Source organism: Heloderma suspectum, chromosome 11 (assembly GCF_057233095.1).
Source record: "Heloderma suspectum isolate Gila_16-S chromosome 11, 16-S_ref, whole genome shotgun sequence".
Lineage (NCBI taxonomy): Eukaryota > Metazoa > Chordata > Lepidosauria > Squamata > Helodermatidae > Heloderma > Heloderma suspectum.
The window spans coordinates 25,035,662-25,055,065 of NC_139468.1; the positions used below are offsets into that span (position 1 = coordinate 25,035,662).

The window sequence follows — 19,404 nt, forward strand, 5'->3', positions numbered from 1 at the left end:
CCAGCGTAGCCATCAGCATGTAAGGAAGCAAGCAAGAAAGGCACAGTTCTGTACCCTGCCTTCTTCATCCATCCAAGTATAGCTATATTCTTTATGATGGATGTGAACAAATTTTCCCTTAAGAAAAAAAAGATGGGCAGAGATAAGCCAAATAACTGTACTTTAATTATCATTTTTCATTTAGGGACATGCTAAGCAGAAATTCTTGTTGGTTCGTTTTTTGTTTACTAGCTAATTCTCCAAATGGTACCTTAAGCAAAAAAAAAAAAAATCCCACCTATTTTCAAATATGTTTGCCTTTACCAGATGGTTGACAATTGGTGAAACATGGAAGTACTAGTTCCCCTCTACTCAGCACTGGTTAAGCCTCATCTGGAGTACTGTGTCCAGTTCTGGGTGCCACACTTTAAGAAGGATGCAGACAAACTGGAGAGGGTTCAGAGGAGGGCAACAAAGATGATCAGGGGACTGGAAACAAAGCCCTATGAAGAGAGACTGAAAGAACTGGGCATGTTTAGCCTTGAGAAGAGAAAACTGAGGGGAGATATGATATTGCTCTTCAAGTACTTGAAAGGTTGTCACAGAGAGGAAGGCCAGGATCTCTTCTCGATCATCCCAGAGTGCAGGACACGGAATAATGGGCTCAAGTTACAGGAAGCCAGATTCCAGCTGAACATCAGGAAAAACTTCCTGTTAGAGCAGTACGGCAATGGAACCAATTACCTAGGGAGGTGGTGGGCTCTCCCACAATGGAGGCATTCAAGACGAGGCTGGACAGCCATCTGTCAGGGATGCTCTGACTTGGATTCCTGCATTGAGCAGAGGGTTGGACTCGATGGCCTTGTGGGCCCCTTCCAACCCTACTATTCTGTGATTCTAATTACAGTTCTCCAATTCTCCAATCTGGGGTTTTTTCTCTCCATTAATGCAGCTCTCTGTATAATTCTTCTCTTTCCCAGGTAATTTCAGATGATCCATTTTGGGTACCAACCACAGAGGAGGAGTACTTGCACTTTGGGGAAAAGGCAGACTCTGAGAACCAGGCACTCAAGTACATGAATGCTGTGAGGAAGCGGAAGGGGCTTTATGTAGACGAGAAAATCGTGGAGCATGCTGAGAAGCAAAGGACTCTCAGCAGAAACAAATAACTGCCTTCACTTCTGCATCTCAGATACGTGCAGGTAGATTATCTTCTATACTGGAGATTCAAAAAAGTCACCTTGGACATACTGTGCTGTGTGAGTTTTCTTACTGTCAGTTGTCTGTGGCTTGAGTTTTAATAAACCTAAGCCTTTTCAAACCTTTTTTTTATTATGCACTACAGCATCCTTCTTGTTATGTTAGTGGCTTTCAAACACCCTGTCTTCTGGAAACCCTTTGCACTTCAACCAATCAGCCAGGGGATGCCTGCAGGTCTGCCACATAATCCTTGCGTCTTGCAGAGACTCTGGGATAGTAGGGCTGCAGCAATCAGTTGAATTTAATTGCTTAGAGTAATCTATTTTAAAATATATGGATTGATTAAAAAAGCTGCCCCTGATTAACCAGTCAGCAGGTTAATGTTTTTAAATGTAAGTTCTTTAAAAAATATATCTGCAGGTGGTAATTGCCATATTAAGAAGCATTCCCTCTGTTTGAAAAGGGAAGAGGGAATGCCTCTCCTAAACTGGTGCCTGCTGTGACACGTGCTTCATTAATCTAAAAACAAAACAAGTAAGGTTTTGCTTCAGAACTGCTGTTTCATGTTCGTATGCAAACTTATGCAGGTTTAATTGACTAAGAGAGCAATCCTAAGGCCACTAGACACTGTCTAGAGGGCGACAGGATTTTTCGGTTCCCACAAGCCACGCTCCCCGCCCCCTCCCCCACCACCTTGTAGATGGCATGGTTCTTGCTGCTGTTCCTGGTGGCGAGAAGGGGAGGAGACCACGGAAGACTTTACGAGGCTTCCTATGTGCCATGCAGCCTCTCTGCTCCCGCTCGAATGCACCCCAGCTAGACAGTCGAAATTGCACATCCAGCCAAAAATGCAGAGCGGCTATAGCACAGAGGAGAGGATTCCCTCCATGCTCCACCCACCCTACATTGGATAGGCATCAGACTCTGAGTTTGGGGGTTGATGCCTATCTCCATAGGATTGCGTCCTAAAACGTAGACCCCCCCCAAAAAAAAAAACCTTTGGGGCACCTTTTTTGAAAGAGTTTTGTGGGTGCTCTCATAAAATGGCTGCCATAGGGCCGAGGCTTGCCCATTCATAGAATAGCTAGCATGGTGGGCGTGGCTGGTCATAAAACATTAATTTCCCAGAAGGCAAACTGGTGAAACTCAAAGAAAAGTCACTTACCCAAGAACCAAATTACAAGGCACAGGTGGGTCTGAGCTCCAAAACACAAAACCACACTTTTGAACCCAAATAAAGAAGGCGGTAGAGGGCAGGACTTCAGTTTCCATCAGGCCAGCCTTACAGTTGTTTTTTAATTAAAAATAATATTGAGAACTAAAAAATCAGGAGGAACAGGGAGCCAGGCAGGTGCCCAGAGAGGTGTCTGTGGGCCCAGTGGGGCCTGACAGCCCCAGACCTAGACCATTAATCAACTAACAGCGCAGTCTTAGGAATGTTTTCTTGGAAATATGTCCTGATTTCAGTGGGAGTTGTTTCCTAGTGAATGTGTGCAGGATTGCAACCTAATTTAACTGGGTGACAACCAGTTCTAAGACTACCAGTCCTCAGTATTACCCTCTGTGATCCAAGACTGCACCCTCAGACACATCCAGTGGTAGTGGTGTATAGGCTCTTTTTCTTGGAAGCTTGTATGTTATGTTTTTGTTTTAGAACTCCCTCGAAGCTTCCCAGGAAACCCAGGATTCTCTAAAACCCAGTTTGAAAACCAGTGATTTATACAAATGAGTCACAGAACGTTATTCTCTCTTTTAATACCTTGTGCTCCCATTGTATGATTCAGTTTCTTGCAACAACTTTTCATGCACATCTGACACAATGCAAAGCTTGATTAAAATTTTAGAGGTTAAATTGAGTAAATTACTGTTGCTCAGATAAAAGGGCTAGAGCTGTTCTCAGATAAATTGCTTGGGAAGCAGACGAAGTGTTCTTCAACAGTGATTTTTTTCCCCTCTCCCAACTGGGCTCATTTTGGCAAAATATTTTGAATATGCATACTTAAGGTGAGATCAGCAGCAGCTTATATGAGTACTTTTCTCCTAGGAAAGAAAATGCAGCTGTCCTGTTGGCATTAGATCTAATAATCCTGTGGTCATTTGCATCTTTAATGTTTTTAATTATTTTACATGGGGCACTATCAAGATGGCTAATGGAACTTGAAATTGTGTCTCTACCCTTTAAGCAATCTTGAAGAGATTGGGAGAAATTCGCCTTCTATGTCAGGTTTTACACTGATGGTGTGACTGTCACAGCAACTCTTAAGTGGCAACTAATCCTGAATTTTAAGTGGCTCTGCCTGCCTCTCCAAAGTTAATGAACAAAATTAAGTTTATGTATATTCTCTCAAGGGGGTGGATACCCTATTCACACAGCAGAGATATGCTCATAATGGGTAAAGTTCCCATTAATGACCACTGACTGCTTTTGTTGTGGGGAAAAATCAACTGCAGAGAGACCCAACCTAAGAATGGTACTTCAAATGTTCAGGTTCTCCATGACTGATTGCAGTTATCACACGACAAGGATGCTTGCATAAAATCATTTTTTTAAAAAAAGTTATTTCATATAGCACCTTCTATGTACATTCCACTCTACATTGCACTTTACAGGTTCGACAGGTCCCTATGCAAAGGGCCTTACATTCTAAAACAGACACTGCAAGACGACCAGGGAAAGGTTGAGGGAATAGAAGGTGAAGAGAGGGGAAGCATGTGCAGTTATTTAAATGTACTTTGGCTTAGTTACATCTAGTCCCTGTACATGTAGGGAAGCAAAAGTATCACCAGAATCTGCTGTATTTATGTTGTCGATGTACTGTAGTATAAATCTTTATGCCAAAGGGTGCTTGTAATGAGCAGAGCCCAGATTTGGCTTTTCACTGGATGCACACCTGACCTGACTTCAGCAGACTTGCATTGCACAGAGATTACATGTGGGGTACTTTACTTCAAGAAAGTCTGTTCAGGTATTCCCCACCCTGAGCTTCTAAGGCTGTAGCAGGTACTGCCTGTGTACTTTCAAGTGTATCTTCACAATCATGAGTGATTGAAATTTTTAACGACAGCTTAGATTTTATACAGCAAATTAGGTAGGATTCAACAGTTGGAGGCTGCTGGGCCAAATCCAGTCTCTTGAAAGATTTTGCCAACCTAAAGGTATCATGGGGGCCTGGAGAAAACGGCATCTGTAGGAAGGGACTTGCCAGTCATGGCCAGTATCAAAAGTTGGCATTGTCAGGCATTTGCAAAGGCCCACACCCGGTAGGAGGACCACTGCCAGCCGCTGGAGCCCCCTGCCCTGCTGTTGCGCCTCCTCCTCGCCGTTGCTGCCTGCTCACCTGCCTCTTCTAATCAAGTGAGCAGTGACAAGAGTGAAGGGAAGGCTCAGTGGCTTCCTCTTGCCTCGCCCTCTTCCTTTGGCTCACGGTACAGATTGGGCTCAAAGGGGCAGGGTAAGCAAATGGGCAGTGGAAACATTCAGAAGAAGATGGGGCCGCTCAAGGAGGAGTGCTCCCTGTGGACATCTTGACCAAGAGCCCCACTAAAGCTAGAACCAACGCTATTGCCAGCGGACTAATTTGGGGGTGGGGGTTGAGGCCTTGACCCCTATCTTCCATTTCCGAGTCACCTTTAATGAAATTGGTTGCTGATCAAGGAATCAGGGTGTACATGATTGCCAGAGCCATGTGCATCAGGGTTTCCATTCTTGCTTAAAGAATCATGACTGTGAAATGTTTTGAAGCAGGAATATGAGTATGTAAACATGCCCTTGGTGACATCTGCTCTTTGTGATGGAGGAAGAGCATCTTGGCATGCTGTTTACATTACATGCCAAGATTCTCATATTGTAGAGGGCAGGGGGTGGGGTGGTTGGTCCCTGTTCCAAAAAAGGTATAATTGATCAGTTTTTTTCATTCAAGCATCATTAAGATATGACAGTATTCCCAGAAATGTTCTCCTAAGCATGAAGGTGAATGGGCCAGTGAAGCAAGCTACGAAAAGTTTCAACAGAGAGCGTTAAGACAATTATTTGACCCTCAGCTGGTGATTTATTTCCTCAATTTAATGCTTGATTAAAATGATCACAAGCAGTTTAAAAAACAAAACCCACCACCACCACAGGCATGCTTTTCTTCTCTTATTTTCCTCTCTTAATATGCAAACCCAGCAGGATTCTAAATTGTCTGGCCTGTTAAATTGTTGCAGAACAGCCATTTCCTCAGCAGCAAATCTGATGGCCCAGTTTTGCTTTATGATAAACAGAAATAAGAGATTTTCTTTTAGAAAACAAAGACCATCCAAAGGATCAGCTCAAACCTTTTATGCTGTTTGCTGTTCTGTTATTAAACATATTCCCTCCCCCCACCCCTGCCCGGAAAGAGTACATTTTAATACATGCAAAGCTTGTGCCTTGCTGAAATGTATCCCTTTTCTTTGCAGAATAGGGTGTGCAAGTATTAAACGAAAAGAGAGCCAGTTCCAGCATAACTTGGGCCTGGTACTCACAGACAGTGAGCAGTGGTTGTAAACTTGTTTCCAGTCCCTTCAGACTGCAGGTGAGAGTTCACAGGATTGGGTGCTCTGTCATACAGAAAAAAAATATTAACTCCCTCCACATAGAAAACTAGCATTTTGAGGAGAAGGCTTGACTACAGCTCTTTGACCTGACACAAATGTAATGCTAAACACATCACTTGCAATCACATCTTTAAAAAAAAAAAAGCGACAACAACAAAGTAATAAACACAATGGGGGCAATTTTTGTTGGGTTCACAGCAGAGAGGAAAGGACTAAACCTCCCCTCCCTACACACTTGTGGTCCTGACAAAAATCACCCCCACACTCTTACTGTCAATTTTTAAAAATAATTTTAGTTTCATTTGATATTTTTAAAATGGAACAAAGGAATACAACGGTTTTGTTTTTTAACTGATGTGATTGCAGGTTCTGCATTCAACATTGCGTCTATTTTGGCCCAAAGTTTTCTATGTGTAGGGATTTTTGTTTTTAATGAGAGAGCATTATCAATCGTAGTTTCGGCAAAAACAATAGGTTCGGGAGTCTTAAACTGGGAAGTGGTACATAAATATTCTTAAATAGAGAAACAAACAATCCTCTCCTCCCTTGCACCTCTAGTACTTGCCTCTTGCCCCCCCCCCAAATTCTTTTGAAAACCTGAATCTTGGCAATCAAATACATTATGCAAAGTGGGAAAATATATGAAAATTCAAATAATTTCAGTGCTGCTCAGCACAGAGTTTGTTCATTGTGTATTTATATGGGTTTTTTAAAAAATGCACTGACTATTCTGATTATGCACCAGCCTTTGTAAATAAACTCACCAAAGTTCCAAGCCTGCAAAGTTTCTTCCTAGCCTGTTGGGGGCTGGTAGAGGAGGGGCCAGAACTCCATCCCTCCCAATGCCTGTTGCATTTCTTTGCTAGGCGCAAAGGAGGGGGCTTCCTTCTTTTGGCAACCTGCTTGGTTTCTATTCTGGGTGCAGGGGAGGGGTGGAGCGCTCTGACCCCCTTCTACCAGCTTGCTTGCCTGCATGCAATTCCTTGTTACCTATGGCCACAAGTAGAGTGCTTAAGTGCAATGTTTGTTTATTTACAGCATTTTTACCTTACTCTTCAGCCAAAAAAGGCTCCCAGAGTGACTTATACAGATTAATAATAAGACCATCCCTGCCTTCAGGCTAAAAATCTAAAAGATACCACACAAAAGGAAAAGGGATTGGGAGGAAGGAGGTAAAAAGCAAAACTCAGGTACCAGTTCTTAGTTTCAGAGTTCTTATAGGTATTCTTATAGGGCAAGCAAGCTTCCTGCAGTAAGTAAGTAAATAAATGTTCTACACTGTGGAATAATGGTTGCTCCTACTCTCAGTTGTACCCACTCAATGGAGAGATGATGATCTCCTTTCTTGCATACCACCCACAATGGACAGCGGGATCCAACCCCGATTAATCACAGGCGTCGCACAGTAGCATCAGCATGAGCAAGGAGGGTATATCTTGGGCAACCCTGGGTAAACATTCTCGCAGATCCACTATCGGGCTATAATGAACGGATGAGCAGAGCCAAGTTCTAGCTGGGAATCTTAAGTGTGACTTTTGGCCTCTTCCTGTAAAAACTTATCTTTCATATCCTTACATGGAAGCTTCAAATGCTGCTACATGTCATTCAGCATGCTCTACACGTGACTCAGAAGATGACTTGGTCTGTGGCCATTGATAAGCAAAGCTGAATGGGAGTCCAAACTCTTCCCTAAAGCACATAGCTCAAACATCAAATATTAATCTAAGCTTTTCAGGACTAGATTTCCTTCTGTCTCACTGTTGAGCTGCAAATACATTGCCAGTTTCCCCTCAATCAACACATCCTGTCTGTAGAGTATTGGAACCAAATTACATGATTTATATTCCATTTTTCCACTCAAAAACCATGTATTCAAGGCTGCTAACAATATAATAAGAAAAACTATTAACAAAATTAAAGTCACGATAAATAAAAGTTAAAACTTGAATATGACAGACCAAAGATAAACTATCCAGGAGACTAAGATTGCATCCTATGCACACTTACCTGGGAGTAAATCCTGTTGAGCTCAATGGAGCTTATGTCTGAGTAGACATGCATATGATTGCACTGTAATAACATCAAGCAGAAGACATGTCATACTCTTGCCTAAAGACGTGTGAACTAGCCAGCAGGAAATCATAAGGGTCAGGGCAGAGAGCACCAGATTTTGGGTGCCGCTTCAGAAAAGGCTCTTCCATTTGTTCCCTTCAGTCACACTTCATTGGGTGGTGGAACACACAGAAGGACCTCTCCCGCTGACTGCAGGGAATGAGCAGGGTCTTATTTTTGTGTGGACTGGCTTTCAGTTTGCCCATTTAGAAATGTTAATGCTGACCCTGTTTCATTTAGTGGCTTTATTTGCTGCAACTCTTGGCTTTGTTGATGTTTAACGTTTATGAGATTGTATTTTTTAAAATGCCTTTAAATTGATACGAGCCACCCTGAGTGCTGTCTTAATACTGGAAGGCTGGGGCATGAATGTTATAAGACAGGTGTAGGCAACCCGGTGGCCCTCCAGATGATTTGGACTGCATCTCCCATAATCCCCGACTGTTGGTCATGCTGGCTCAGTCTGATGGGGTTTGTACTCCAAAACATCTGGAGGGCACCAGGTTGTTTACCCCCTATTATAAAATAATATAGGGGGGAGGTGGTCTTTAAGGTGTCCTGGTCCTAAACCATTTAGAGCTTTAAATGTAATAACCAGCAGCTTAAATCAGAAAAGAACAGACAGTCTGTGAAGACTCGGTCCTGTGCATCTGAAGGCAGCTAATTCTATGGCATCTCCGCATTGAGAGTAATGGAACGATCCAATCATCTCCAGTGCCACAATGCAGCAGCTTATCTACCTCACCAGCAGAGGCATCTGAGTTACTACAGATTATTTGTTTGAATTGCTTACATGCTGCTTGATATCATAAGATCTCTAAGCGGTTTACATTAAAAAAAATACATAAAAGACAATGTAAAAACAGTAATGCATTAAAAACGTTACAAAAACAGTAAAACTGAAGAGTGCGATTGTAAGTCAGAGTAACCCTGAGTAAACATGTATGTCTTCAAGAGGCTTCTAAAGCTCACCACAGTTTCTGCCTCCTGAACCACACATGGGAGAGCGTTTCAGAGGGTGGGTGCCATTACCAAGAAGGCCTGCGTATGTGTCGTTATATGATGACCCACTGTTGGTCATGGGATGACCAGTAAGGCCTCCTGATCAGGGATTCTAACTCAAAACTGGCCAACAGAGCTGCACAAAGACCTGGTTGAGGGCAGTCAATGTATGGTTACATTTTAAAGGTGAGAAACACTAGGGCTGAGATAAAAGCAATTAGCACGAGGACAGCCACGGCAGAGAGGTTTAAAAAAACGTTGCCATATTAATGCTGCTATTAAATTACTTAGAGTCGGAAACTCCTGCTGATCTACTGCAAATCACCCAGAGGAAAGTGGTCCGTGACATTGGTCTTGAATGGGTGGATCATGGCCTGATTGAGGGAGGGTTGCACCAGTGGAACTTTTGGACAGAATGTGTGCAGGAGAAAAGTGAGTGGAGCAGGGAAGCTGAAGGAAGGAATAAAGAGGACAGGTCGAGATAAATGTAATAATAAGTTTAAACTTTAGTAATATTACGGGTTGAGGTAAAAATGTGGAACCTGATTCTAGAAAACAAAGGCCACTGTTCTGTTGTTTTTAATTGAAGTAGTTATTAGGACCTGGCTTATTTTCAAGGTGGTGGTGGTTGTACTACATTGCTACTACATTGCACTGCTTTTCCTGTTTTCTCCCTGCATCTCTGTAATATCCAAATCTGCTTTTTTATTTTTCCTTAGTACAACTTTCCCCAACACCCAGCATTCTTGACCATTGTCTGGAGTCCAAAAAGTCTGGAAGGCACTAGGTTGGGGAAGGCTGCTTGAGTATACAGAAGAGTAAACTAGTACATGCAGCTGCATGTACATAGAAGATGCATATATAATCCCAAACCCAATAATAACTCGGTTTATAGTTCTCTGAGCAAAATGTTATATCTCCTTCTTCAACACTTTTTATCCTAGCTGTCTCTGTAGCACTTACTTTGGAGTGGAGCGGAGCGGGCGGGGGGGGGCGGGATGACACCTGAGAAGTATAAGTGACTGATTGATTGACAGGAAGAGCTGTATTAAGTGGCACGTGAAGATGTGTTTTCACTGGGCACTTAAATGTTGCATATTCATGACAAGTGAGACACCCATAGCTCTGAAACGGCTTTCTCAGCCTCTCTCTCTCTGCCTTGACAGTGTTGCTGTCATTTTATTGTGGACACCTTGAATAGAGTAGTTAGGGGTAGACAGATTAGTCTATTTCCAGTGCAAGTCGCTTTTGCATGGGTTCATTCCTAAATCCATTGTTTCCCCTTTCCACAGCAATCTGTGAGTTTTACTTTTAAAATCCACACGGAAATTCACATTTATATTTATATTTCTGTCATTGCATTTTCCCTTCAAAAATCACATTTTAAAACACATTTTAATGCTTCTTTTTTCTTTTCTTTTTTTAAGCTGAGAACTGTGCTTGGAGATGTGTGAAATCTGATGTTTCCATCTGCACATTTGTCTAGGTGGTGTGGATCAGATTAATTTGTATCAGAACTTGCAAAGATTGAATTCCTCAAGCATTTTAGGTATATTCTCAATCAGCCTTCCCCAACTTGGTCCCTTCCAGATACTTTGGATTTCAGTTCCCATTAGCCCCAGCCAGCATGGCCAATGCTCAGGAATGATGGGAGCCATAGATCAACATGTGGAAGGCCACAGGTTCCCCATCCCTGCTGTGGGCAGTTTGGTATCGTCCCACACAGTTCTTTGTCATTCTGGCACAGGTGGCAAGTAAAAGGTGAAGTCTAAATCAGTGGGTTTTCAAGCTGTGTTCTGGTAAACCTGGAAGGTTATTGAGCTCCTAGGTCAAGGATGGACAACTTATGGCAATCCAGATGTTTTGGGCTACAACTCCCATCAGCCCCAGCCAGCATAGCCAGTGGTGAGGGATGATGGGAATTGTAGGCCAAAACATCTGGAGGGCCACAAGTTGCCCATCCCTATCACTTAGAAGCAAAGTAATAAGAAGCAATGCCCCAAGGAGGCAGCTTGCCTACTAGTACTGAACTTCTCCCATGGCATGCAGTGGCAAGAGAGTGGAATGATTTTTAGGTGCCCTTCACTCATGCGAACCTCACTCATGGCGTGCAGTGGCAAGAGAGTGTGGAATGATTTTTAGGTGCCCTTCACTCATGCGACCTTTATCCATGGTGTGCAGGGACAAGAAAGTGTAGAATGATTTTTAGGTGCCCTTCACTCATGTGGGACAACAGCTCTGTAGTTAGTTCTGTAGTGAGTTCTGTCATTTTAAATCTATTATTGTATTTTAAATCTCTGCATTGCTGCTAGGTTTTATGTTGGTTTTTACTTTGTTTTATACTGTAGTTTTAAGTTTTTGATCTATCTTATGCTGTACTTTGTGGTTTTAATTGTCGTGAACTGCCCAGAGAGCTTTAGCTATTGGGCGGTATAGAAATGATATATAAAAATAGTGGGGTCCAGGCAGCCTGGTCAGTACCGTATGAGAACACACAGTGTGCTCTAGATTGTTGTCCAGAATCCTCTGCAATGTGCGGGATTCCTTGGCTGAGAAGTCAGTGTGGAAAGTGTTCCTTGAAGGTAGAAAGTAGATGATCTAGATCAGAGGTGGGCCATTTCCAGGGGTCAGGGGGCCCTCACCCACGCCAAATTTGCTGTAGTGGCAAAAATCATGCCAATTTATCAAGGAAACAAGGCGTGGGGGGAACATGCACTTTGTTTCCAAGCAGAATTGCACTTCTGGGAGTGTGCTTTCACTTGTTTCCCTGATAATTCAGTTCAGTCTTTGGCTGTGGCAGGGCTGCAGAAACAGCCAAGGGGCGACACGTGGCTTATGGCCTGTGTGTTGCCCACCCCTGGTCTAAAAGAATATGTGCACTTGTAAAGGAAGGAGCCTTCCTATCACGCAAACATTACTACAATACTGCGTACAGCTCTGTTCACCAAAGCTTAAAAAAAAGATATTGTAGAGCTGGAAAAAGTGCAGAAAAGGGCAACTAAAATGACCAAGGGGCTGGAGCATCTCCCCTATGAGGGAAGATTACAACAGATGAGCTTGTTTAGCTTGGAAAAAAGGAGGCTAAGGGGAGACATGATAGAGGTGTACAAAAGTATGCATTGTATGGACAAAGTGGAAAGGGAGGCTTTTTTCTCCCTGTCTCTTAATATGAGAAGCCAATGGGGTCATCCCATGAAGCTGATTTGTGGGAGATTCAGGACAGATAAAAGGAAGAACTTCTTCACACAGCACATTGTTAAACTATGGAATTCACCACCACAAGATGTAGTGATGGCCACCAACTGGGATGGCTTTAAATGGGGGTTAGATAAATTCCTGGAGAAGAAGGCTATCGATGGCTACTAGTCCTGATGGCCATGTGATACCTCCAGTTCCAGAGGCAGTGCATCTGTGCACACCACTTGCTGGGGAACATGGGTGGGACAGTGCTGTTGCGCTTGTGTCCTGCTTGCGGGTTCCCAGTCGACAGCTGGTTGGCCACTGTGTGAACAGAATGCTGGACTAGATGGACCCTTGGTCTCATCCAGCTGGGCTCTTCTTATGTTCTTACCACTCAAGTTCAGCAGCTAGACTACTAGAGAGCATGGGTTATTCAGAATATATCTTGCCACTTTTAAAAAACAGTTTGACTGGTGTTTCTGGGCATAAAGTGCTGGTTTAAACCCATAAAGCCCTATACATCTTGGGACTAGGGTATCTCAAGGACTGCCTGTTCCTGAATAAACCTGCCTGTGCTTATAGTTTATCTGGGAAGACCCTCTTTGATCCAGTAACTGAGAGTAGGCAGGTGTAACCGAGGGTGGTGTCTTCTCTGTGGTAGCTCTGTGGTAGCTCAAAAGGCCTGATTTGAGATGATCTTAGGCACCAAGTAAATACTATTTTAGTTGCCCAGGCCTTTTAATTTCAGGACATGGTTGTTTTATCTTCTGCTGCCTTCAGTGTTTGAGGATTTTGGTGGAATACTGTTTTTGCTGCTGCTGCTGCTGCTGCTGCTTTAAGTCTTTTAGTGTCAGGTGTTTGTTTCACTTCATTGATGTACTTGTTTTAAATGTGTTATTGCTTATTGTATTTTTATTGGATGATACAATTTCATTAAGCAGCCTTGAAATGATTTCATATAAGACAGGATACAAAGCACATTACATAAATATATAACTTCCCCCCTCTTCCAGATAACGGTTGCCAGCTGTCTTCCCAGATGGGATGTAGCAGAATTTCATTTGCTCCGCATTTTTAAGTGAGCCAACCTAATTCACACTTCCCAGAGTACTATGTGGATCGGAACACAGTTATCCTTTGGATTGAGCGCTTCTCTGAATTTTGCAATGCAGTTCTCAGCCAAAATCATGCCTACAAATATGCATATTATTGAGGAGAGTTGGGTACAAAAGTCCATATATTGAGGAAAGTTGGGTACAAAATTCCATATATTGGGGAAAGTTTGGTTGTAAGAGTAAAGCATGCATCCAACCTTAATTCAGGGGTGGGGGAAGTACCAGCTACCATAACTTGGGAAATTGCTTGAGATCTCAAGGATGTTCGGAAAACACCTGGGGGCCAGAATTCCCCTGCACTTCCCCCCTGTGGATTGTTCCCTCTTGTATGCTATTAAACAGCCTCTCTGAGCTATGACTCTCTGAATAGCATGCTTTTGTTGCCTTTTGGAATTGCCAAAAAAATGTTTAAAAGAGTGAAAGGGAGTGGGATACCCCAGCCTCCCCTAACTCTGCCAAAAATGATGTCATCCCTGTCTCAACATTCCTTGCTAAATTGCTTAGTCTGCAGCCTCTCCTGTTTATGGAAACGAAATAGGGATTTTTAATGAAGGGAGGGAGGGAGTTCAATCTTTTAATTGCCTGCCAAACCTCATGGGAAAAGTGTGTTTTAATGCCTGATAACAACAGTATCGCATGTTCAGGTTTTCAGGTTTGCATGTGTTGTTGCGGGCAATAACCGTGGCTTGTGGATTTGCTCTAATGGGTCCCCTGGTAATCAGTTGCCAGCATTTCCTGGGGTGGAAGAACTTGACATGATTCCTGTTTAAGATTCTTCTCGGAGTGAAATTAGCCCTAACATGAGCCTCCACTCCAGCTATATCTCGCCATGTGACAAAGAAGCTTTGTATAGGAAGATGAGTGCAGTAGACATTTGAAAACTATTGCATGATACAATTACACCAGAACATCAAAATTGCATTCCTTATAACAATCTTTCCAACAGATGTCATTATCATCATCATCATTATCATTATATGCAACAGGAGAATATCACAACAGAGCTGCTGTTTTCAACATTAGTAACTGTATTTGACACAGACAAATTTTTTCAAGATACAGAATTGCAGAAAAGATCTCCCTCCCCGCCCCAGGCAAAATTGCCCCTCCCTGGCAATATTTCTATTATTTCTAATAATAATTAGCAAGGTTCTTTGTAGCAAGCTGTGTCCAGTAAACTGGTGTCTAGCTCATGTAAGGTTGCTGACGGAATACAGAGAGCCAAGAAGAGGGATGAGTCTTACACACACACACACACACACACACACACGCAAATTAAACCATAATCTCCAATGGCTTGACTTTTCTGCAAGAAGGATGTTTGTGAAAAGTGAGAAAATCTTCCTCACAGCTGTAGGATAACTTTTAAATCTCCCCACGGAAGCTTTGTGAGAGACCCATGTAAATGTCTTTTGATGTGTGTCCCCCTCCCCCTTAAAGTTCCAATGAAACACCCATGTTCAGGAAGCTGGGCAAGCCTCAGTAGAAGAAAAACAATTGTAAGCTTTTAGGAAACAGACATAAATGCAGGTCTTTTGATTTTGCTTCAGAGGCACCAAAAGTGTTGAACATCTTCACAGTCCCAGATGTTACTATGTTTCCCACCCATTTTCCAGTGGAAGCAAAGGGCCCGTGTGGAAACTCTGATTTTTAGAAAGCTTCAACACCTTTTGTTAAACCCCCGGAAGGAATATAGAAATAGTTATCAGTAGCCCTTTTTAGCTAAGGTTTGGAAGGAGGATATGAAAAATTATTAGATTCCGCCCTCAATAGTTTTAGAATATCGGTTTATGTGTCATCCATATTATTTCCAAAAGAGTGGCTGCATTCACATATCACTTTAAGCCAGGAATCCTGGCTTAATGAACCACAATGGAAGCAAACAGTTTACTTGTGCACGCAGCCCATTTGCCCCCTCATCTTTCGTTGCTTTGGACCTACAGGTAAACAAGTCAGGAAAGGATTGCTTTCCAGCAGGCTGTACACAGGAAGATTAGAGGGGCCATTCCACCAGCCCTGCAGAAAGACTGTTTTTCTTCCTTTTCCCTTCCCATCCCGTTTTTCTTCTATGTCTTGTCTTTGTAGGTTGTTAGCCTGTGAGAAGGGACTATCTTGTTTTACTGATTGCATATAAGCTGCTCCTGGAGCATTTTCGGCCGAGGAGCAGGATAAAAATACATTAAATAAATCACTTCAGACCTGGGATTACGAGTAAGCGCGGCCAAACAAGGCAGGATTCATAAACCAACAACAAATCCAGGTTTAAAGCTGGTTTACACTCCTGGCTTGTTTGGCTGCACTTAACCATAATCCCAAGTTTGTACATCATAAGAAGTTATCCTTCCTAGCTTGTTTACGTGATTGTGCAAAGGGAGCATGCGTGCATGACTGGCTGCTCATTTGAGTGCACTGCTCATTTACACTCTGGTTTATTAAGCCAGGATGCCCGGTTTAATAAAGTACCCTGCAAACACAAGCAGTGTTTTTCGAATGGTTTGGGAAAGCTTTACTGTGTGCAATCATGTTAATGTTGCTGAACCCACAAGTCAAATAAATTTTAGAACAGTCTTCAGAACAGTGGACGTGTGTAATCCTTCTTTGGAGTGCTAAACTATGTGCAAAGTAGTGCAATTTGGTAGGACCCTCTATTTTAGTTTACACCAGTACAGCACTTATGGAACATATGGATTTGGTTTCTTAATTCCTTTTTTAATTGTGGTTTTACTGTATTTTGATTTGTTGCAAGCTGCTCTGGGGGAGCCAGTTTGGCTGAAAAGCAGGGTTAAAAATGTGAGAGATAAATAATAATAAAAACCTCCTGGAGGACAATGTTTGGGAGCCAATTTGTTTTGCTCCAGTTCTGAGCCAATATTATTTCCTAATAATCTTCCTTTTTAAAGAGAGTGTGCCTGAAAAATGAAGAGGAGTACAAACATATTTAGCTCTTTGACATAATTGTGTCTAGTGCAGCTTTTTGTAGGTTGCCTTTAACGCTCACCATCGATTTTGCATTTTAGCCCGGTGTGATTTTTCTTTCTCCTCCCTGCCCCGCCCTTTCCCTGGAGCAGACAAATATATGGCATGATCTCATCCTATTGTCACAGTAATGTGTCTTTGGGGATTTTAACCTTGTTCACATTAAGATGACATCATCTCTTCTACAGTCTGTAAATTGCAGGCAGTGAGTCTTTTGGCTTTGTCCATAAAACCTGCAGGCTGCTACCGCTGCTGCCAGCTGATACAAAGTGCCCACTTAATTCCTCTTGAGTGTTTTTTTTTTTACTTTAATTTTTGAATGCAAAGAGATGCATACAAGTGAATGTGTGAGGCCTGATATTTTGAACCTCACCATTACAGGTCTGGGAGTATTTTAATTTATTCCTTTTTTAAAAAAGGATCTCATAGAAACATAGGGTTGGAAGGGGCCTACAAGACTATCGAGTCCAACCCCTGCTCAGTGCAGGAAGCCCAGTACTAACCAGGGCTGACCCTGCTTAGCCTACGAGATCAGACGAGATCAGGCGCATCCAGCCCTTTGCTCAAGAATTATTGTTGTTGTTGTTGCTTTTGGAATTTGCTTCTGCGTATTCAAGGCCTGGAAGCCAGACTGTATACAAATGGTTGCTTTAATTTCTCCCGGAACTTGTCTGTGTTCTAAAGCGTTCTCAAATATCCAGCCATTAAGGTTGGAAGCAGGTGATGGTTTTCTAGAGTTACAGTGGTGGCTATAACTCGGGCCTAGAGTACAAGATTTGTATGTTGGAAGTTCCAGGTTCAGCCTTTAGCATCTCCAATTAAAAAGCATCAGGTAGCAGTTGATGAGAAAACCCCTCCCTACCTGAGACTCTGGAGCTGAATGTCATAGAATTGTAGGGTTGGAAGAGGTCTATAAGACCATCGAGTCCAACCCCCTGCTCAATGCAGGAAGCCTGATTCCCAGGCGGTCTCCTATCCAAGTACTAACCAGGGCTGACCCTGCTTAGCTTCCGAGATCAGACAAGATTGGGCACATCCAGCCCTTTGCTCATTACTTGCACATTGCCCAAAAAGAGGACAAAAGAAAAAAAGACGATTTGCATAACATTTACATATGCTAATTGATGGGTATATGTGCAAATTAAGAAATTACTGTCATTTAAATAGGAATACAACACATCTCACCATAGGGGGAAGGCTGTAACCAGGTGACTTATGTGCCTTGCTCAGTCTGCTGTCCACAGGCTAACGCTTGATGGGTAACTTCAAGGCCCCTGCTCTCTCTTGCCATGGTTCTTTAAACTGAATTGGACCAGACAGCTTTTCAAATAGAGGGCTTCTACAAATAGAGGACTGTCTGCAGTAAAGTAGAGAGCTTCAGCTATTGGGCGGTATATTAATTAATTAATTAATTAATTAATTGTAGGACACATAGCCACCCTACCCTGAAGAGCTGTCAGAGTAGACAATATTGTCTACTCTCCCAGCCAGACTAATGGTCTAAGCTGGTATAAGGCAACTTACTATGTTCCTAATAGCATTAAATGGGGGCATGATAAGAGTGTTTCATGCTCATCTTGCTGTTGTCTTTGGTCAAACAGGTTTTGCAGGGTTTTGTACTGCTTCAAGCACTTGCAAAACCTATTTGACCATACATAGATATGGGACAGAGAAGAAAGTGGGTATACTATATTGTTGTTGTTGTTGTTCAGTCGTTCAGTCGTGTCCGACTCTTCGTGACCCCATGGACCATAGCACGCCAGGCCTTCCCGTCCTGCACTCTCTCCCGGAGCGTGCTCAAGTTCATATTCATTGCATCAGTGATGCTATCTATCCATCTCATCCTCTGCCGTCCCCTTCTCCTTTTGCCTTCAGTCTTTCCCAGCATCAGGGTCTTTTCCAGGGAGTTTTCTCTTCGCATTAGGTGGCCAAAATATTGGAGCTTCAGCTTCAGTATCTGTCCTTCCAATGAGCACTCAGGGTTGATTTCCTTTAGGATGGACTGATTTGACCTCCTTGCAGTCCAGGGGACTCGTAAGAGTCTTCTCCAGCACCACAGTTCGAAAGCATCAATTCTTCGGCGCTCAGCCTTCCTTATAGTCCAGCTCTCACAGCCATACATTACTACTGGGAAAACCATAGCTTTGATTAGACAGACCTTTGTCGGCAAGGTGATGTCTCTGCTTCTGACTATGCTGTCTAGGTTTGCCATAGCTTTCCTCCCAAGGAGCAAGCGTCTTTTAATTTCATGGCTACAGTCACCGTCTGTGGTGATCTTGGAGCCCAAGAAAGTAAAATCTGTCACTGCTTCCATTTCTTCCCCTTCTATATGCCAGGAAGTGATAGGGCCAGATGCCATGATCTTCGTTTTTTTAATGTTGAGTTTCAAACCAGCTTTTGCACTCTCCTCTTTCACCCTCAACAAGAGGCTCTTTAGATCCTCTTCGCTTTCTGCCATTAGGGTGGTATCGTCTGCATATCGGAGGTTGTTGATAATTCTCCCAGCAATCTTAATTCCAACCTCTGATTCATCCAACCCAGCTTTTCTCATAATGTACTCTGCATATAAGTTAAATAAGCAGGGTGACAATATGCAGCCTTGTCATACTCCTTTCCCAATTTTGAACCACTCGGTTGTTCCATCTCTGGTTCTTACTGTTGCTTCTTGACCCTCGTACAGGTTTCTCAGGAGACTGGTAAGGTGGTCTGGTACTCCCATCACTTTAAGAATTTGCCAGAGTTTGTTGTGATCCACACAATCAAAGGCTTTAGCGTAGTCAATGAAGCAGAAATAGATGTTTTTCTGGAATTCTCTTGCTTTCTCCATGATGCAGCGAATGTTGGCGATTTGATCTCTAGTTCCTCTGCCTCTTCTAAACCCAGCTTGTACTTCCGGTAGTTCTCGGTTCGCATACTGCTGAAGCCTAGCTTGTAGGATTTTGAGCATCACCTTGCTGGCATGTGAAATGAGTGCAATTGTACGGTAGTTTGAACACTCTTTGGCGTTGCCCTTCTTTGGAATTGGAATGTAAACTGACCTTTTCCAGTCTTGTGGCCACTGTTGAGTGTTCCAGATTTGTTGGCATATTGAGTGCAGCACTTTAACAGCATCATCTTTTAGGATTTTAAATAGCTCAGCTGGAATACTGTCATCTCCACTAGCTTTGTTGTTACTAATGCTTCCTAAGGCCCATTTGACTTCACTCTCTAGGATGTCCGGCTCAAGTTCAGTGACCGCACTATCATGGCTATCAGGGACATT

At 42.9% G+C, this 19,404-nt stretch overlaps 1 protein-coding gene across 7 annotated transcripts in view; it reads left to right on the plus strand.

Annotated features, from left to right (window-relative positions):
- EFL1 (elongation factor like GTPase 1) overlaps positions 1-19,404 on the plus strand; it is a 116,606-nt gene that overhangs the window by 68,303 nt on the left and 28,899 nt on the right. For 4 of the 7 annotated variants that reach the window (XM_084817239.1, XM_084817240.1, XM_084817242.1 and 1 more), the window contains exon 20: positions 960-18,505. In XM_084817239.1, coding sequence (XP_084673365.1) covers positions 960-1,148 — 189 coding nt within the window. In that variant the 3' untranslated portion in view covers positions 1,149-18,505. Of the gene's footprint in view, positions 1-959; positions 18,506-19,404 lie in introns of those variants that run through there. The other 3 variants (XM_084817243.1, XM_084817244.1, XM_084817245.1) reach the window with 2 other exon arrangements.